The 21,918-nt window shown below is 41.4% G+C and overlaps 1 protein-coding gene across 1 annotated transcript in view; it reads left to right on the top strand.

Moving 5' to 3' along the window:
* Window positions 1-20,979: 20,979 nt before the first annotated feature.
* KMT2B (lysine methyltransferase 2B) overlaps window positions 20,980-21,918 on the top strand; it is a gene marked incomplete in the record, with an annotated part of 64,903 nt that continues 63,964 nt past the window's right edge. The window contains 1 exon segment of the mRNA XM_073601614.1: window positions 20,980-21,279. Within this exon segment, the coding sequence (XP_073457715.1) occupies window positions 21,043-21,279 (237 nt within the window).

The raw sequence follows: 21,918 nt of genomic DNA, 5'->3' as shown, positions 1-21,918 counted from the left end.
ATAAAGAGGCACCAAAATTCCGGCCACAGAAAATAGGATTATCTGCGCTTTGCCGATAGGGAACAAAATGTGCCGATAATGGCGCCAAAATGCATTTTTTGCCATGATTTTACCTCCATTTTACGGTGCTATGGGTGTGCTTTTCATAGATCATGTGACTCAAAAACCAAATCAAAAAACATAACCCGGGTGCGTTATTAATGCGTTCTTCCTGCGTTTTCATGGCATTTCAACTTGGACTTTTAGCTGACCAAAAATGCAGCAAGCAGGATTTTTAACCACCAGGACCTATTTCTGACACTTATTGCTTACAAGTTAAAATTTTTATTTTGTGCTAGAAAATGACTTAGAACCCACAAACATTATATATATTTTTTTAGCAGAGACCCTAGAGAATAAAATGGCTGTTGTTGCAATATTTATTGTCACACTGTATTTGCGCAGCTGTCTTTCAAATGCATTTTTTTGGGAAAAAATGCACTTCAACGAATTAGAAAAAAAACTAAACAGTAAAGTTATCCCAATTTTTTTGTACAACATGAAAGATAATGTTACGCCGAGTAAATAGATACCTAACATGTCATGCTTTAAAATTGCGCACACTCGTGGAATGGTGACAAACTACAGTAAAAAAAAATCTCCATAGGTGATGCTTTAAAAAAATGTAATGGTTACCTGTTTAAAGTTACGGAGGAGGTCTGGTGCCAGAATTATTGCTCTCGCTCTGACAATTGCGGCGATACAGCACGTGTGGTTGAAACACTGTTTATATTTGTGGGAGTGACTTACATATGCGTTTTCTTTGGTGCGTGAGCTTTAAATAAAAAATATATATTTTTAATTTTTTTTTTTTAAATTATAAATTATTTCTTTTTATTTATTTTTTTTTTTTTTATTTAATTTTTTTTACAATGTCCCATTAAAAAAAGTTTTCCTTGATCACTCTTATTGTGGTCACAAGATCAAGGAAAACTTTTGGAAATTTCGGAAATTGGAAAATTTCAGAAATTCGAATTCGGAGATTTGAAATTTCAGAAGTTCGGAAATTCGAAATTTCATAAATTTGAAAATAAGAATGAAAATTTGAAAATTCAAAAGAATGAAAATCTGAAAATTCGAAAACCCAAAAATCTGAAATAATAACTAACTAATAATAAATATTAAATTATAGGTATTGGAATTTCCTTTTAAATTTGGCTGTTAGTGAACGTAACGAGTACGAATTTATCCGAAGTTATCTGAAATAGAAAATGCCGTATCTAAACAAATGGAAGGTAACGATCTAATAATAATAAATAACAATAATAATAAAAAATAACTTTTTATTATTATTATTTATTATTAATTTGTTCCATTCCATTTGTTTAGATGCGGCATTCTTTATTTAGGATAATTCGTAACTTCAGATAAATTTTTATTCGTTACGTTCACAAATAGCCTAATTTGACAGAAAATTCCAATATCTATAATTTAATAGTTAGTTATTATTTTGAATTGTACTGATTTTCTTTCTTTATTTCAGATTTTCAAATTTTTGAAAATTCGGAAATTCAAAATTCAAAAATTTGAAAATTCGAAATTCGGAAATTTGAAAATTCAGAAATGTGAAAATTTGAAAATTCGGAAATCCGAAAATTTGGAAATTCGAAATTCAGAAATTTGAAAATCCTAATTGAATGAAAATTAGCCCCGCCCACACCATGATGTTCCCATCTCCAAACCTCACTGTTGGTATGGGGGTGTGGGGGGGGAAGAGGGGTGACCAGGGATTTTTCTTTTTCACTGTAATAAGCAATTGCTAAGACTGTCCAAAAAGGTTTAATTCATGAAACCTTGTTTACTACTGCGATGATGTGATTGGTCACAGATATCACATGGTACAGGGCCGTTGTGATTGGCCGTGGTATACCATGTGATCACTGTGACCAATCATAGAGATCACACGGTAAGTAAGCAAGGCATGAAGAATGAAAGCCATGATTTACTACTGTATATGTGATCGTTGTGATTGGTCACAGCGATCACGTGGTACCAGGGCCAATCACAGTGGTCAGGTACTGTAATCGGTTTATCGGTTGTGTCTATCGGACACAGCAGTAACAGAGGGGGACGTATGGGTACGTCTTCCTGGAACAACAGAGCACCCACCCAGTCGTTTATGTTATGTTGGCGGGGGCAGGAAGCGGTTACGTTTTTTAAAAACTTTATAGCTATCACAAGTGGGGCTACCGTGCCCCCCAATGTGATAGCCCATTTATGGAGACATTGGGGGGGGGGACTATTAGAGCACAGGTCATGTTTGAATAGCTGCATCTTTGGCTACATTAGCTAAGAAATGACAGCTGTGACCCCCGGATATGACGTAATACAGTATATGTCACTTCCGGGGTCATTAATCGCCGCAGGGATCAGGGAGCATATAGTACCTTCTCCACTTTCTTCCTGCTCCCACTGGGCAAGCCGTGTCCCACCATCCCTGGAGGGCCACTGCCCCTTTTGCCCTGCCTTAAAGACGGCCCTGGCCGTCTTTAAGGCAGGGCAAAAGGGGCAGTTGCCCTGGGCCCTGTCATTGTTGTGGGGCCCAAAGCAGCTGCCTCATACTTGCCAACTATCCCGGTTTACATCCCCTTGTCCCTTGAAGATTTAGTCCTGTGCTGTGTCCCAATATCTCAGTGTGAAGTGCTGTTACTAATGCTGCCCAGCTCTGCCCTATTGCTGTACTCCCTCACTACATACTTGCCAAAGATTTCCAGCTTTGCTCTGCATGATTCAGAATTTGCCACAGTGTATTGCCTCCTAACTAATCCCATCCCCCCCACCACTGCCACTGATCCCAGGAGTCCTAGGATCCCTAGGCGTTTTCTGTCTATTGATGGGTCCCCTCACCCCCCAAGTCCATGGTGTGCAGGCACTGAGGAGATGATGTGCCGTAACCAATCGGTGAGCAGTGACGATGTGCACTAACCTCTAGCAACCAATCAGTGAGCAGTAATATTGTGTAGTAACCTCTAGCAACCAACTAGTGAGTGGTAAGGATGTCCAGTAACCTTTAGCAACCAATCAGTGAGCAGTAATAATGTGCAGTAACCTCTAGCAACCAATTAGTGAGTGGTAAGGATGTCCAGTAACCACCCAGCAACCAATCAGTGAGCAGTAATAATGTGCAGTAACCTCTAGCAACCAATTACTGAGTGGTAAGGATGTCCAGTAACCTCTAGCAACCAATCAGTGAGCAGTATTGATGTACAGTAATCTCTAAAAACCAATTAGTGAGTGGTAAGGATGTCCAGTAACTTCTAGCAACCAATCGGTGAGCAGCATTGATGTACAGTAATCTCTAGAAACCAATCAACAAGCAGGAGCCATGTGCTGTAACCTTTAGCAACTAATCAGTGAGCCGTAATGTGTGCTGTAACCTCTAGCAGCCAGTCAGTGAGCAGTAATGATACGTTGTAACCTCCAACTAATCGGGGCCCAAAAAAGTGTTTGCCCAGGGTCCAATCAATATTAAAGACGGACCCCCACACCCATAGCTCCCAACCGTCCTTGATTTACAGCAATGTCCCTCTGTCCCTCATTCCTCCTCATTTGTCCCCCATTTTGGTCGGATCTATATAGTTGTATATAAAATAGACTTTTTAATCTTTCAAAAAGTGTTTCCCAGAGCTAAACCTTTCATCCAAATTCTAAATTGCTGCATTTGTAAATTTTAAAAGCCAATATAAAGGAATAGTAGTGGTAAAAAAAAAGTCGCTTGTGAATTTAATTAACCTTTTTTTGGGTTAATTCTCCTTTAAGGGGGTGTGGCGGGGGGGGGGCGTGTCCTATGCCTACATATATTTGCTAGCAGGTGTCCCTCATTCCCATCTCAAAATGTTGGGAGGTATGCGGCCGCACCCCCTACAAATCTGATTGACTTACTTCAACCGTGAACTAGCGATAGGATGGATCCAGTGCCTCCGGTAACATGTTTCAGGTTTTTATTTCTGTCCTTTTATCTTCTGTCTGTAGGGGGCAGCAATAAATGGGCGGTCCTCAAGTCCATCATGGCATCGTGCTGGGATCTGGAGAGGGGGGCCGAGCAAATCATCGCTGCAATGGAGAAGGATGTGACCGACCCCGGGAACTCGTGGAACGGCAACATTTGTAAGTTTCAGATTTTTTTCTTTTATATGTGTATATTTATATATACAGTGCCTGGAGAAAAGTATTCATACCCCTTGACATTTCCCACATTTTGTCATGTTACAACCAAAAACGTAAATGTATTTTATTGGGATTTTGTGTGATAGACCAACACAAAGTGGCGCATAATTGTGAAGTGGAAGGAAAATGATAAATGGTTTTCAACATTTTTTTACAAATAAATATGTGAAAAGTGTGGGGGGGGCATTTATATTCAGCTCTCTTTACTTTGATACCCCTAACTAACATCTAGTGGAACCAATTGCCTTCAGAAGTCACCTAATTAGTAAATAGAGTCCACCTGTGTGTAATTTAATCTCAGTATAAATACAGCTGTTCTGTGAAGCCCTCAGAGGTTTGTTGGAGAATCTTAGTAAACAAACAGCATCACGAAGGCCAAGGAACACACCAGACAGGTCAGGGATAAAGTTGTGGAGAAGTATAAAGCAGGGTTAGGTTATAAAAAAATCTCCCAAGCTTTGTACATCTCACGGAGCTCTGTTCAATCCATCATCGGAAAATGGAAAGAGTATGGAACAACTACAAACCTACCAAGACATGGCCGTCCACCTAAACTGACCGGCCGGGCAAGGAGAGCATTCATCAGAGAAGAGCCAAGAGGTCCATGGTAACTCTGGAGGAGCTGCAGAGATCCACAGCTCAGGTGGGAGAATCTGTCCACAGGACAACTATTAGTCGTGTTCTCCACAAATCTGCCCTTTATGGAAGAGTGACAAGAAGAAAGACATTGGAGAAAGAAAGTCATAAGAAGTCCTGTTTGTAGTTAGTGAGAAGCCATGTGGAGGACACAGCAAACATGTGGAAGAAAGTGCTCTGGTCACATGAGACCAAAACTGAACTTTATGGCCTAAAAGCAAAACGCTATGTGTGGGGAAAACTAACACTGCACATCACCCTGAACACACCATCCCCACTGTGAAACATGGTGGTGGCAGCATCATGTGGTGAGGATGCTTTTCTTCAGCAGGGACAGGGAAGCTGGTCAGAGTTGATGGGAAGATGGATGGAGACAAATACAGGGCAATGTTAGAAGAAAACCTGTTAGAGTCGGCAAAAGACTTGAGACTGGGGGGAGGTTCACCTTCCAGCAGGACAACGACCCGAAACATCCAGCCAGAGCTACAATGGAATGGTTTAGATCAAACAATATTCATGTGTTAGAATGGCCCAGTCACAGTCCAGACCTAAATCACATTGAGAATCTGTGGCAAGACTTGAAAATTGCTGTTCACAGACGTTCTCCATCCAATCTGACAGAGCTTGAGATATTTTGCAAAGTAGTAACACTGTACAGAGTATATAGTATAATGTACAGCACAGTGTACGGAGTATATAGTATAATGTACAGCACAGTGTACAGAGTGTATAGTATAATGTACGGCACAGTGTACAGAGTGTATAGTATAATGTACGGCACAGTGTACAGAGTGTATAGTATAATGTACAGCACAGTGTACAGAGTATATAGTGTAATGTACAGCACAGTGTACGGAGTATATAGTATATTGTATGGCACAGTGTACAGAGTATATAGTATAGTGTAGAGAGTATATAGTATAGTGTAGAGAGTATATAGTATAGTGTACGGCACAGTGTACAGAGTATATAGCATATTGTACAGCACAGTGTACAGAGTGTATAGTATAATGTACGGCACAGTGTACAGAGTGCATAGTATAATGTAAGGCACAGTGTACAGAGTGTATAGTATAATGTAAGGCACAGTGTACAGAGTATATAGTATAATGTACGGCACAGTGTACAGAGTATATAGTATAATGTACGGCACAGTGTACAGAGTATATAGTATAATGTACGGCACAGTGTACAGAGTGTATAGTATAATGTACGGCACAGTGTACAGGGTGTATAGTATAATGTACAGCACAGTGTACAGAGTGTATAGTATAATGTACGGCACAGTGTACAGAGTGTATAGTATAATATACGGCACAGTGTACAGAGTATATAGTATAATGTACGGCACAGTGTACAGAGTATATAGTATAATGTACGGCACAGTGTACAGAGTGTATAGCATAATGTACGGCACAGTGTACAGAGTATATAGCATATTGTACAGCACAGTGTACAGAGTGCATAGTATAATGTAAGGCACAGTGTACAGAGTGTATAGTATAATGTAAGGCACAGTGTACAGAGTGTATAGTATAATGTACAGCACAGTGTACAGAGTATATAGTATAATGTACGGCACAGTGTACAGAGTATATAGTATAATGTACGGCACAGTGTACAGAGTGTATAGTATAATGTACAGCACAGTGTACAGGGTGTATAGTATAATGTACGGCACAGTGTACAGAGTGTATAGTATAATGTACGGCACAGTGTACAGAGTGTATAGTATAATGTACGGCACAGTGTACAGAGTGTATAGTATAATGTACGGCACAGTGTACAGAGTGTATAGTATAATGTACGGCACAGTGTACTGAGTGTATAGTATAATGTACGGCACAGTGTACAGAGTATATAGTATAATGTAAGGCACAGTGTACAGAGTATATAGTATAATGTAAGGCACAGTGTACAGAGTGTATAGTATAATGTACAGCACAGTGTACAGAGTATATAGTATAATGTACGGCACAGTGTACAGAGTATATAGTATAATGTACAGCACAGTGTACAGAGTGTATAGTATAATGTACGGCACAGTGTACAGAGTGTATAGTATAATGTACGGCACAGTGTACAGAGTGTATAGTATAATGTACGGCACAGTGTACAGAGTGTATAGTATAATGTACGGCACAGTGTACAGAGTGTATAGTATAATGTACGGCACAGTGTACAGAGTGTATAGTATAATGTACGGCACAGTGTACAGAGTGTATAGTATAATGTAAGGCACAGTGTACAGAGTGTATAGTATAATGTACAGCACAGTGTACAGAGTATATAGTATAATGTAAGGCACAGTGTACAGAGTATATAGTATAATGTAAGGCACAGTGTACAGAGTGTATAGTATAATGTACAGCACAGTGTACAGAGTATATAGTATAATGTACGGCACAGTGTACAGAGTATATAGTATAATGTACGGCACAGTGTACAGAGTGTATAGTATAATGTACAGCACAGTGTACAGGGTGTATAGTATAATGTACGGCACAGTGTACAGCGTGTATAGTATAATGTACGGCACAGTGTACAGAGTGTATAGTATAATGTACGGCACAGTGTACAGAGTGTATAGTATAATGTACGGCACAGTGTACAGAGTGTATAGTATAATGTACGGCACAGTGTACAGAGTGTATAGTAAAATGTACGGCACAGTGTACAGAGTGTATAGTATAATATACGGCACAGTGTACAGAGTATATAGTATAACGTAAGGCACAGTGTATTTAGTGTATACTATAATGTACGGCACAGTGTACAGAGTATATAGTATAATGTAAGGCACAGTGTACAGAGTGTATATTATAACGTAAGGCACAGTGTACAGAGTGTATAGTATAATGTACAGCACAGTGTACAGAGTGTATAGTATAATGTACAGCATAGTGTACAGAGTGTATAGTATAATGTACGGCACAGTGTACAGAGTGTATAGTATAATGTACTGCACAGTGTACAGAGTGTATAGTATAATGTACAGCACAGTGTACAGAGTGTATAGTATAATGTACAGCACAGTGTACAGAGTGTATAGTATAATGTACAGCACAGTGTACAGAGTGTATAGTATAATGTACGGCACAGTGTACAGAGTGTATAGTATAATGTACAGCACAGTGTACAGAGTGTATAGTATAATGTACAGCACAGTGTACAGAGTGTATAGTATAATGTACGGCACAGTGTACAGAGTGTATAGTATAATGTACGGCACAGTGTACAGAGTGTATACTATAATGTACAGCACAGTGTACAGAGTGTATAGTATAATGTACAGCACAGTGTACAGAGTGTATAGTATAATGTACAGCACAGTGTACAGAGTGTATAGTATAATGTACGGCACAGTGTACAGAGTGTATAGTATAATGTACGGCACAGTGTACAGAGTGTATAGTATAATGTACGGCACAGTGTACAGAGTGTATAGTATAATGTACGGCACAGTGTACAGAGTGTATAGTATAATGTACGGCACAGTGTACAGAGTGTATAGTATAATGTAAGGCACAGTGTACAGAGTGTATAGTATAATGTACAGCACAGTGTACAGAGTATATAGTATAATGTAAGGCACAGTGTACAGAGTATATAGTATAATGTAAGGCACAGTGTACAGAGTGTATAGTATAATGTACAGCACAGTGTACAGAGTATATAGTATAATGTACGGCACAGTGTACAGAGTATATAGTATAATGTACAGCACAGTGTACAGAGTGTATAGTATAATGTATGGCACAGTGTACAGAGTATATATTATAACGTAAGGCACAGTGTACAGAGTGTATAGTATAATGTACGGCACAGTGTACAGAGTGTATAGTATATTGTACGCCACAGTGTACAGAGTATATAGTATAATGTACGGCACAGTGTACAGAGTATATAGTATAACGTAAGGCACAGTGTACAGAGTGTATAGTATAATGTACGGCACAGTGTACAGAGTATATAGTATAATGTAAGGCACAGTGTACAGAGTGTATATTATAACGTAAGACACAGTGTACAGAGTGTATAGTATAGTATAATGTACGGCACAGTGTACAGAGTGTATATTATAATGTAAGGCACAGTGTACAGAGTGTATAGTATAATGTACAGCACAGTGTACAGAGTATATAGTATAATGTACGGCACAGTGTACAGAGTATATAGTATAATGTACGGCACAGTGTACAGAGTGTATAGTATAATGTACAGCACAGTGTACAGGGTGTATAGTATAATGTACGGCACAGTGTACAGCGTGTATAGTATAATGTACGGCACAGTGTACAGAGTGTATAGTATAATGTACGGCACAGTGTACAGAGTGTATAGTATAATGTACGGCACAGTGTACAGAGTGTATAGTATAATGTACGGCACAGTGTACAGAGTGTATAGTAAAATGTACTGCACAGTGTACAGAGTGTATAGTATAATATACGGCACAGTGTACAGAGTATATAGTATAACGTAAGGCACAGTGTATTTAGTGTATACTATAATGTACGGCACAGTGTACAGAGTATATAGTATAATGTAAGGCACAGTGTACAGAGTGTATATTATAACGTAAGGCACAGTGTACAGAGTGTATAGTATAATGTACAGCACAGTGTACAGAGTGTATAGTATAATGTACAGCATAGTGTACAGAGTGTATAGTATAATGTACGGCACAGTGTACAGAGTGTATAGTATAATGTACTGCACAGTGTACAGAGTGTATAGTATAATGTACAGCACAGTGTACAGAGTGTATAGTATAATGTACAGCACAGTGTACAGAGTGTATAGTATAATGTACAGCACAGTGTACAGAGTGTATAGTATAATGTACGGCACAGTGTACAGAGTGTATAGTATAATGTACAGCACAGTGTACAGAGTGTATAGTATAATGTACAGCACAGTGTACAGAGTGTATAGTATAATGTACGGCACAGTGTACAGAGTGTATAGTATAATGTACGGCACAGTGTACAGAGTGTATAGTATAATGTACAGCACAGTGTACAGAGTGTATAGTATAATGTACAGCACAGTGTACAGAGTGTATAGTATAATGTACAGCACAGTGTACAGAGTGTATAGTATAATGTACGGCACAGTGTACAGAGTGTATAGTATAATGTACAGCACAGTGTACAGAGTGTATAGTATAATGTACGGCACAGTGTACAGAGTGGAGCAGTGTATGGTATGAACAGCACAGTGTGGAGTGGTGTGCAGTACAGTTTGCAACTGTAATGGGCACATGCGCTGTGAAGGAACGGCCGCTCGTGCTGTTTCTTCAGAGCCCTGTGCCGTGACCGGCGGCTCCCATGTGCATGTGCGGGAGTGACATCATCGCGTCTCCGGCCAATCACAGCGCCGGAGCCCACAAACCCAGAAGAAACTTCAGGGAAAAATGTCAGACGTCTCAGCGGTGTGCGGGCGCCGCTGGAGGGCTTCGATCTCAGGTAAGTATTTCATAATGAGCTGGTATGCGATGTATACTAGCCCATTATGCCTTTGTCTTCCAGGTTTTTTCTTTATCTGGGGTTTACAACCACATTAAAGCGGAATATGTGGTGCGCGCTAAAAGAGGAACTAAGCTATACCTGAGCACCACAAACTCAAAACATTATAAAGCCTCAAGGCTATTTTACTTGAATGCATAGAATGCACTCAAGTAAACAACCTTCTCTGCTGCAGGACCCCTCCCCCAGCCCCTCCCCCCTTATTCTTACCTGAGCCCGATTCGATCCAGCAATGTGCATGAGAGCAACGGCTCTTGTCGCTGTCTCCCTTCTCATTGAGCAGATTGATAGCAGCGGGCGCCATTGGCTCCCGCTCCTGTCAAATAAATCCAGTGACAAGGGAGCGGGGGGGGCGGGTCCCGGTGTCTGTGTCTATAGACACAGACAAGACACAGACAGGGTGGCTCAGGAGCGAGCCCCGCACGAGTGCCCTCATGGGAGAGAGAGGAGGACCCAGGAGCTCCGGCGGGGGACCCAAGAAAAAGAGGATCTGATTCTATTGCACAGAGCAGGGTAAGTATACACATGTTTGTTATTTTTTTAAATTTTTTTTTATTTTTCATTTACAACCACTTTTAATATTTTTTTTATTAATATTTTATTTTTATAATATTTATTTATTTGATCATATTCATAATATTTATTTATTAATATTTATAATATTTATTTATATTTTATAATATAATATTGTATTAATTAATAAAATGTTAATATTTTAATAACTATTTTAATATGCAAAGCACCCCCCCCCACATATTAATTAATAAAATATTAATATTTTAATATTTTAATAACATTTTTAATATGCAAAGCAACCCCCCCAATCCATCCTTGTCTCCATGCTTTATTTTATTGAGAAATCACTTTAAATAACACCCCCTCTCCCAACATTTCTGGCCGTGGCCATCTTGAGTAAGGGCAGATGATTCATGTCGCGTTTACTTCCTGGAATCCATCTGCTCTTAGCTCAGGCATGCAGACAGGAGAGTGTGCTTAGCTGAGAAAGCCCCTCCTCCCTCAAAGACTCTTGGGATGTATGACATTATTTGCCTAGGCCTGAAATTAGGAAAACACCAGAAAAAAAATGTAAAAAAAATAAAATTAAATTAAAAAAAAAGGTTTAAAACAAGCAAGTAAATATAGCGGTTGATTTACTAAAGAGTGCAAAATCTGGTGCAGCTGTGCATGGGAGCCAATCAGCTTGTTCAATTAAACTTTGACAAAAAAAATTAAAAATAAAACTGGAATCCGATTGGTTTCTATGCAGACCTGCACCAGATATTATTGTACTCTTCAGTTTTAGTAAATCAACCCCATAATATAACTTCCTATCTATTTACTAATGTTAGCAGCGGAAGGATTAAAAATAGTTCATGCTGATTGAGAGAGAGAGAAGTTCCGTTTTAATAGACTATTTCCTGGCTTCAGTTGGGTTATTTATTCTCTGGATAATAGCGAGAAGGAAAACACTTTTTTCCCACTCTTTCAATATCTATATCAGAATACCATGATCACTGTTCTTCCCATTGTATGTTGAGTAAGTTGAGTAAGAGTAATATATAATATATAAATATTAATATTAATTATAATAATAATTATTATAATGATTCATTATTATTATTGTTATTAATAATAATAATAATAATTATTATTATTATTATTATTATTATTATTGTTGTTATTATTATTAATAGTAATAATAATTATTATAATAATTATTATTCATAATAATAATAATTACTATTATGAATAATATATTATAATAATAATTAATAATAATATTAGTAATAATAATAATAATAATAAGAAGAAGAATAGGTATAATATATCATGTTTTAGAGTAATAAATAAGAGGTGTGGAGGGGTTTTTGGACATTACCGCCATATACAGATTTTTTTTTTTTTTACATTTCTGCGTATATATACAAAAGAAGGACTCTGATTGGATTTGAATGTAAATAAAATTAAATGTAATAAAAATTAAATACCACATGGTTATGATATAACTCCAGTCTAAGGGCCATCACAGCCTTAGAAAAACGATGTTGCAATGCGGACGATAACCTAATGGTAGACAGTGATAACATGTGAAAACTCCAAAGGCGGTACAGTCAATCATGACATAAGAGCTATAAGACAGGGGTACGCGGTGACCCCCTCTATATTAGGGGGGACATTCTTCAAACCCATAGCGACAGTACCTTTCAATCAGAGCATACTGGAGTGGGCAGATTTTCCGGAGAATGTAGGGGTAGAAGAGTTACATAATCCCCCTCGGGTAGATGGTTCACTCACATTGACACTCTATTCAGATCCTTGATATGGGAAAAGCAAGTAGCCAGGATTCGTCTCTCCACACTGCAGTATGGCAAAGATCGGGGAGGGTCGGAGGTGCCTAATTCCAAAGTTGTATTTCTATGCCTCATAACTACAGCACTTGAGTGGCGGTGGATTGCCAACTGAATCCCACCCGATAAATAGCTTGTTGCAGACTGGATCGCTGACCGCGACCACCTTAGCGGGCTTAGAGGCTGGTTTACCCAATCTACCACAACCAGCTCCCACTATTATATTTCTGAACAAACTATGGACTGTAGTTCAACAAAGTTTGGGAATAGCGGGTTCTCTAGACATTGCCCCACTATGGCATAATCCATATCTAGCGGAGGTACACAAATTAGAGGATTCTCAGTCACGGCAACGAGCTGGCATTTGCAAGGTTTCCCAACTATATCATCAAAATATGCTAAAATCCTTCATGGACCTTCATGGACCTAATTTACCTAGACAACAGTTTTACCGATCTCTCCAGTTGGGACATGTTCTACAAGCTCAGGGGCGCTTAACTTCCCTTTCGTTATCAAGCCATCCTTTGGGTACGAGAAGTCTTCTATGGAATAGAGAAAAAAGGCCTAATATCCCATATATATTACAACTCTACAAGATCCGGCAACTTTGCCATGTAGGCTGGACGCAGGATCTGGGAGAGGTGGATGACGAAACCTGGGAGATGTGTTTGCAATCTGGTCCGATTACATCGGTTTCACAGTCCCACAGGTTGTCTCACCTATTTCTACTACACAGGGCTTATCGCACACCCATTCAGTTGCATCGCTGGGGTAGGAGGGAGTCTCCTCTGTGTCCTAAACGCAATAGGGAGGAAGGCTCTCTAATCCATTTAATCTGGCGTTGCCCCAAATTGCACCAGTACTGGGGGGGGGAAACAACCGAAACCATCTCTACTGTATTCCAGGTTGAGGTCCCATTGGACCCCTTAATCTGTGTGTTGGGAGCTATTGATGAGGAAAAATATACACCCCCCCCCCCCATTAACATAACTGTGATAAGACTACTTTATATAGCCCATAAGTTAGTGGCTAGATTCTGGCTTACCCCATGCGTGCCTACTAAGAAACAATGGGTGGACCAAGATAATTACATCCTTGTCAGGGAGCAGCTGACCTATCAGCACAGAAATGCAAATCGCAAATTCCATTCTATAAGGCAGGCCTGGTAGGGGTAGAAAAGTAGACCCCAAGAGAGTCTAGAAGGGGAAGAAGAAAAGAAAGAAAAAAGACAGAAAAAAAAAAAGAAAAAGTGGGGGGGGCAAGGGAGGGTAGAGGTGCGGAGGGGTAGACAGCACCAGGAGGGTGGACAGCCTCAAATTAAGAATAACTCAAATATTCATCCGAAAAGTGAGACATGTCCCAATATAGCCAGCGTGTATTATGTTCTTCAGTCTTGTCCCTGATAGCAGCCATCAGGCATTTCATCTGTTGGATGTCATTCGCCCTGGCAAACCATTGCAAGACGGTGGGCGGTGACTGTCGTTTCCACATACTGGGGATGCATGCCCTAGCGGCATTCAGATGTTTCAGAAATGACTTGCGGTATCTCATACTGGACATAGGAGTCAAGTTAAGGAGCACTGCCACTGGGTTGTCAAAAAAAGAGAAGTCTGTAAGTTTCTGTACAATCCCTAGAACCCGATGCGAAAAGGATTGGATTTTTGGGCAGTCCCAGAAGATGTGGAACAGCGTACCAGGTTCAGTGTTGCATCTCCAATACAACGGATTGTGTCCGGGGAACATTGACGCTAATACGGACAGTGTCTGGTACAGGCGTGTCAGAGTTTTATAAGGGGTCTCCTGATATCTGCTGCATAGCGACCACTTATGAGCAAAGAAAAGGTTCTGATTCTTTTGATCTTCAGAGCAAGTGATATTAAGGTCTCTTTCCCATTTTCCCAAATAGGGAGGGTCTTGTTGAGATGTAACTGCAAGCAAGATACCATAAGAGGAGGAAAGAGATGGATCCGTATGGATCCTTCCCCTAGGCAGAGGTCCTCGAATGGAGTAGAAGTTCTGCAAAAGAAGTTATGATCCGGAAGGGACCGAAGAAAATAGGAGATTAGCAAGAGCTTCCGGCAGCCCAGAACAGAGGAGGTAAAATGACCAAACAAGACCAAAGGGTGAACCCACCCAGTGGGCCCAAATGTGGTGGAGGCTTTGACTAACTTTTAGGGTGAAGTTGGAAGGCTTTATCAATACAACCTGGAGTGAAGTCTGGGTGGCCGATAATCAGCGTCATTAGATAAGGGAAGCTGGAGACTGTGGCCAGCTTGTACTACTTGCGGATTTCGGATAAGGTGGTTCAAATCAGTGGGTGTGGAAAAGAGAGTCGACTAAGTAGGGCCTCACTCAATGGGAGGCTGGCTAATGGAACTGGTACTGACTCCTGCTCCAAGGAAACCCACAATTTATGTGGGGAGTGTCTGCACCAGTCGATCACCCTAGCCCTATGGCTCGCCCTACAATATAAGGCGGGATCTGGAGGGCCAAGCCCTCCACTCAGCTTGGGTCTTCGCAGGAGCGATCTTTGGAGATGGGAAAGTTTGCCTTGCCAAACATATTTGTTGAAGGCTACCCGCAGCTTCCGAAAAAACACCTGAGGTATCTTAATTGGTAATGCCTGCAGAAGATACAGGAGGCACGGCATAACATTCATCTTCTAAGGAGGCCTTTCTCCCCCTGATCACCAATGTAAGGGGGCCTTTTTTCAGTGGCCACCAATGTAAACGGTTTCCTTCTCCACTGACCACCAATGTATGGGAGCAATTCACAAATTGACTACCTTTCTAAGGGAGGGGGGCCTTCTCTCCCTGGTCACCAATCTAAGGTGGCCTTTCTCCACTGACGACCAATGTATGGGGACCTTCTTCACTGACCACCAATCTAAGGGGGCTCTTCTCAACTGACCATCAATGTTTGCAGGCCTTCTTCACTGGCCACCAATGAAAGGGGTCCTTTATATCCTAACCACCAATCTAAGTGGGGCCTTCTTCATTGGCCACCATTGTAAGGGGTCCCTTATATCCTAACCACCAATCTAAGTGGGGCCTTCTTCATTGGCCACCAATGTAAGGGGTCCCTTATATCCTAACCACCAATCTAAGTGGGGCCTTCTCCACTGTTAACCAATGTAAGGGGGCCCTTCTCCACTGATCACCAATGTCAGGGGGACTTCTTCACTGACCATCAATGTAAAGGGGCCTTCTTCACTGGCCACCAATGTAAGGGGTCCTTTATATCCTAACCACCCATCTAAGCGGGGCCTTCTTCACTGATTACCAATGTAAGGGGGACTTCTTCACTGACCACCAATGTAAGGGGTCCTTCATATCCTAACCACCCATCTAAGCGGGGCCTTCTTCACTGATTACCAATGTAGGGGGGCCCTTCTCCACTGATCCCCAATGAAAGGGGGCCTTCTTCACTGATCACCAATGTAAGGGGACCTTCTTCACTACCCACCAATGTAAGAGGTCCTTTATATCCTAACCACCAATCTAAGCGGGGCCTTCTTCACTGATCACCAATGTAAGGGGGCCCTTCTCCACTGATCACCAATGTAAGGGGTCCTTTATATCCTAACCACCAATCTAAGCGGGGCATTCTCCACTGATCACCAATGTAATGGGGCCCTTCTTCACTGACCACCAATCTATAGAGCACTTCCTCCCCCCTCCGACCACCAATCTAAGGGGCACCTTCTCCACTGACTACCATTGTAAAGAACATCCTTCACTGACCAGTAAAGTAAAGGGGGCCTTCTTCACAACCAATGTACAGGGTCCTTATCTACTGACTGCCAAAGTAAGGCCTGGTTCACACCTATGCGTTATTTAGAGCTTTTTGCAGAAACGCACTACAGTCCATTTAACATGGTTTCCTATGGGACATGTTCACATCTCTGCTTTTTTCAGCCGCTGTGTTTTGCAGTCCCCGGGAGCAATGCGGCCTGGTGGCTGCGATACTGCAGCGGACATTCTGACACTTTTTTTGGGGGACCAGTGACACTAATACAGTGATCAGTGCTAAAAATATGCACTGTCACTGTACTAATGCAGTAGCAGTAGAAGTGCTATGGGGCAGTCAGCAAGCGGTTAAACGATTCCCTTAGAATTGAGTGTGGCTCCAAGGTGGTATCTCTATCTATGAGGGAATAAGCCTCATCATTTACTATGAGCCTCCCCAGAATGGGGTTTTGCACTCGGGGCGCCTCCCTTTGGGGGATAACAGAGTGGTCTTTGTAAGGCCTTTTGTGGCCAGCATCGCGTTGTTGGATCATATCTGTTCTTTTTTCATTATATTACGCCTTACTACTAATAATCCTCATTCAATATAATGCTTTTCATTGTAGAAGAGAGATGTGGCAACCATTGAATTTATAGATATATATTGATATGTACAGTGCCTTGAAAAAGTATTCATACCCCTTGAAATTTTCGACATTTTGTCATGTTACCACCAAAAACATAAAAGTGGAATGAAAATGATAAATGATACAAATAAATATGTGAAAGGGGGGGGGGGGAATGCATTTGTATGGCGCCCCCCGGAGTCAATACTTTGTAGAACCCCCTTTCTCTACAAGTCTTTTTGGGGATGTCTCTACCAGCTTTGCACATCTAGAGAGGGACATTTTTGCCCCATTCTTCTTCTTTGTAAAATATCTCAAGCTCTGTCAGATTGGATGGAGAGCGTCTGTGATCAGCAATTTTCAAGTCTTGCCACAGATTCTCAATGTGATTTAGGTCTGGACTGTGACTGGGCCATTCTAACACATGAATATGCTTTGATCTAAACCATTCCATTGTAGCTCTGGCTGGATGTTTCGGGTCGTTGTCCTGCTGGAAGGTGAAACTCCGCCCCAGTCTCAAGTCTTTTGTAGACTCTAACAGGTTTTCTTCTAAGATTGTCCTGTATTTGACTCCATCCATCTTCCCATCAACTCTGACCAGCTTCCCTGTCCCTGCTGAAGAAAAGCTTCCCCACCACATGATGCTGCCACCACCATGTTTCACGGTGGGGATGGTGTGTTCAGGGTGATGTGCAGTGTTAGTTTTCCCCCACACATTTTCTTTTAGGCCAAAAAGTTCCGTTTTGGTCTCATCTGAAAAGATCACCTTCTTCCACATGTTTGCTGTGTCCTCCACATGGCTTCACACAAACTACAAACAGGACTTCTTATGACTTTCTTTCACCAATGTCTTTCTTCTTGTCACTCTTCCATAAAGGGCAGATTTGTGGAGAACACGACTAATAGTTGTCCTGTGGACAGATTCTCCCACCTGAGCTGTGGATCTCTGCAGCTCCTCCAGAGTTATCATGGACCTCTTGCCTCTTCTCTGATGAATGCTCTCCTTGCCCGGCCGGTCAGTTTAGGTGGACGGCCATGCCTTGCTTTTTTTCTATTACAAGGGCTGTTTACATTCCTTTTAATAAGAATAAAAGTGATCCATTTTTTTTTTTAAAGGGACAGTGAAAAATTAAAAAGTAAAATAAATACGAAAAAATAATAATTTAAAGTGCCCCTTCCCTCTGAGCTCGCGCGCAGAAGCGAGCTCATACGTGAGTAGCTCCCGCATATGTAAACGGTGTCCAAACCACACATAATGAGTTATCGCCGCGATCGTTAGAGCAAGAGCAATAATTCTAGCCCTAGACCTCCTCTGTAACTCAAACCTGGTAACCGGTAGACATTTTTAAACGACGACCTATGGGGATTTTTAAGTGTCAAAATTTGTCGCCAATTCCACGAGCAGGACGCAATTTCGAAGCCTGACATGTTAGGTATCAATTTACTCAGCGTAAAATTATCTTTCACAATAAAAAAAAAAATTGGGCTAACTTTACTGTTTTCTTATTTTTTTATTCAAAAAAGTGTATTTTTTTTTCCAAAAAAATTGTGTAGGACCACTGCGCAAATACGCTGTGACATAAAGTATTGCAGTGACCGCCATTTTATTCTCATGGATGACTGAAAAAAAAAATATATATATATATATATATATATATATGTTTGGGGGTTCTAAGTAATTTTCTAGCAAAAAAAAATGATTTTAACTTGTAAACAAGTGTAAAAAAAAATACCTGTGGTCCTCAACCACTTACGGACCGCCGCACGCCGATATACGTCCTAACTTTGAAGTGGAATATCATTGTTATGGCAGCAGCTAGCTGCCATAACCCCGGTATCCTCTTCTTCGGCCGGTGGTCCGCTTTCCGATAAGAGTGGTCTCGATTCGCCGCAAGATCACTTTTATCGGCGGCAGGAGAGGGCCCCCCTCCCGCCGCGCTCCGGTCCCCTCCGCCGCTTACCGGAGCCGTCGGCAGCGGCGGAGGTGATCGGTTGAGACGAGTGAGGGGAAGATGGCCCCCACCTGTCTCCATAAGATTGCAGGGCGGAAGCGATATCAAAACGTCACTTCTGCCCACAGCTCTTAAATGCCATTTTTTTTAAATTATCTTTTTAAATGACAATTTTTTTATTTTTTTTATTGCATTTAAGTGTAAATATGAGATCTGATGTCTTTTTGACCCCCAGATCTCATACTTAAGGGCTCCTATCATGCTTTTTTTCTATTACAAGGGATGTTTACATTTCTTGCAATAGGAATAAAAGTGACACAGTTTTTAAAAAAAAAAAAAAAAACAGTGTAAAAATAAAAAAATAAAAGGTAAAGTAAATAAGAAAAAAAAATACAATTTTTTAAACACGCCCCGTCCCGCCGAGCTCGCGTGCAGAAGCGAACGCATACGTGAGTAGCACCCCGCATATGAAAACGGTGTTCAAACCACACCTGTGAGGTATCGCCACGATCGGTAGAGCGAGAGCAATAATTCCAGCCCTAGACCTCCTCTGTAACTCAAAACATGCAACCTGTAGAATTTTTTTAAATGTTGCCTATAGAGATTTTTAAGTGTAAAATTTGTTGCCATTCCACGAGCGGGCGCAATTTTGAAGCGTGACATGTTGGGTATCAATTTACTCGACGTAACATTATCTTTCACACTTTAAAAATAAATTGGGCTAACTTTACTGTCGTCTTATTTTTTAATTCAAAAAAGTGTATTTTTTCCCCCGAAAAAATGCGCTTGTAAAACCGCTTTGCAAATACAGTGTGACAGAAAGTATTGCAACGACCGCCATTTTATTCTCTAGGGTGTTAGGGAAAAAAAAGAGTATAATGTTTGGGGGTTCTAAGTAATTTTATGGCAAAAAAAACTGTTTTTAACTTGTAAACAACAAATCTCAGAAAGAGGCTTGGTTCCTTAAGTGGTTAATTTTAGGAAATAAATGTGATTTTATATAAATGTATATACTAAAGGTATATACATAACATTTCATATTCTGTTTTGTAAATATATTTTATTTCGGATAATACATGATTTTTTAGTATAAAATGATATAGTAATAGTACGCCTTTATTTGATATACTTTTATGTATATATTTGTGTTGTATTTTGGTACATATAGAAGGCCAGTGTTGTACTCTATGGAGGTTTTCTCCTCAGGATTTGGGAATAATGGTGTGTTGCACTCTCTGTATGGAAGTTTTCTCCTCAGAATTACATAAGATGGTTCTTGTGGAAGAGGCGGGAAACTCCCCCTCAGCAGCCCCTGTCAGTCAGGGAGCCGCGCTGCATGTCGGGATTGGTGGTGGTGGGGAGGGAGGGGTCCTCAGATGCCCTGTAGTTGTCTGTCCAGTGGGCGTGCCCGAGCTCTAGTCTTGACAGCTGCGCATGCTCCGCCCCCCTCACTGTTCCCTTCTTGTCTATTCTGGGCCATTGCCCCCTCCCCTCGCTCTAGCCTAAAAAGCCGCGCGGTGGTTGATGGGAAATGTTGTTCAGACGTACATTGACAACAGCGTCACTTGTCTCCGCTAGAACTACTGGCCCATAGTGACTTGCGTCTCTGGACGCATGGCATGCCGGGATATGTAGTTCCTTCTCTGCTCTGTAGCAGGCTCTGTCCTTGCTCCAGAACTACGATCCCCGTGATGCATCGCGGCTCTGCCTCCAAGAGCAGGCCTCAGCGCGGTGGCTGCTGGGATTTGTAGTCTGTACCTCAGCTAGGCTCTGCGCTACGGCGCTGCTTGTGAACTACAGCCCCCCATAGCGCCCCTCGCTTCTGAACTAGCGGGCCTACGCCGCGGTGGCTGCCGGGAAGCGTAGTCCGCGTTCTCACTGGGCGCCGTTCTGCTCCCTGCCCCGAGGACTGCAATCCCGTGGTGCCCCGCGGCCAGAGGGCGGGGCGAGGGAAAAAAGCGGAGCGCTCGGCGCAGGCGTAGTGCGGAGCGAGCGGCCTGTAGTTCGCAGAGCGGATGAAGATGGCGGCTGCGGCCTCGGCGGGTCCCGGAGCCTCGGGCTCGGTTCGGGGCCGCTTTCCGGGCCGGCCGTGGGGGGGTAGAAGCGGAAACCGGGCCGATCGGGCCCGGGTGGCGTTCCATAGAGCCGGGGTCCCGGAGGAGGTGGAGCCGGCCAAGCCTCGGATACCCGGCGTACCCAGCAACGCCAAGCGCCCGGCGGTGGCCTGTGACCGGGAGAAACACAGCGCTCAGGTGGGCGGAGGAGGGAGAGGGGAACCGGGAGTGGGGGAGGGGGGAGACCCTCATAGAACATCACCTGCTGGGGGGAGGGGGGCGCGGGCACGTCACGGGGGCGCGCTTTATTATTATTATTATTATCATCATTGCACCGGATACATTGTATCATCATCACTATATATATTATTATCATTACACAGGATACATTGTATCATCATCACTATATATATTATTATCATTACACAGGATACATTGTATCATCATCATCACTATATATATTATTATCATTACACAGGATACATTGTATCATCATCACTATATATATTATTATCATTACACAGGATACATTGTATCATCATCATCACTATATATATTATTATCATTACACAGGATACATTGTATTATCACTATATAAAATAATCAACACCGGATACATTGTATCATCATCATCACTATATGTATTATTGTTATTATTACACAGGATACATTGTATCATCATCATCACTATATGTATTATTATTCCAGATACATTGTATTATCACTATATAAAATAATCAACACCGGATACATTGTATCATCATCATAACTATATATGTATATTATCATTACACAGGATACATTGTATCATCATCTAATATATTATACCTTCATTAT

Source organism: Aquarana catesbeiana, linkage group LG10, assembly GCF_042186555.1.
Source record: "Aquarana catesbeiana isolate 2022-GZ linkage group LG10, ASM4218655v1, whole genome shotgun sequence".
Classification (NCBI taxonomy): Eukaryota; Metazoa; Chordata; class Amphibia; order Anura; family Ranidae; genus Aquarana; species Aquarana catesbeiana.
Note: the sequence above shows the minus strand (reverse complement) of the source record. Positions and strands in the feature narration are given on the sequence as shown.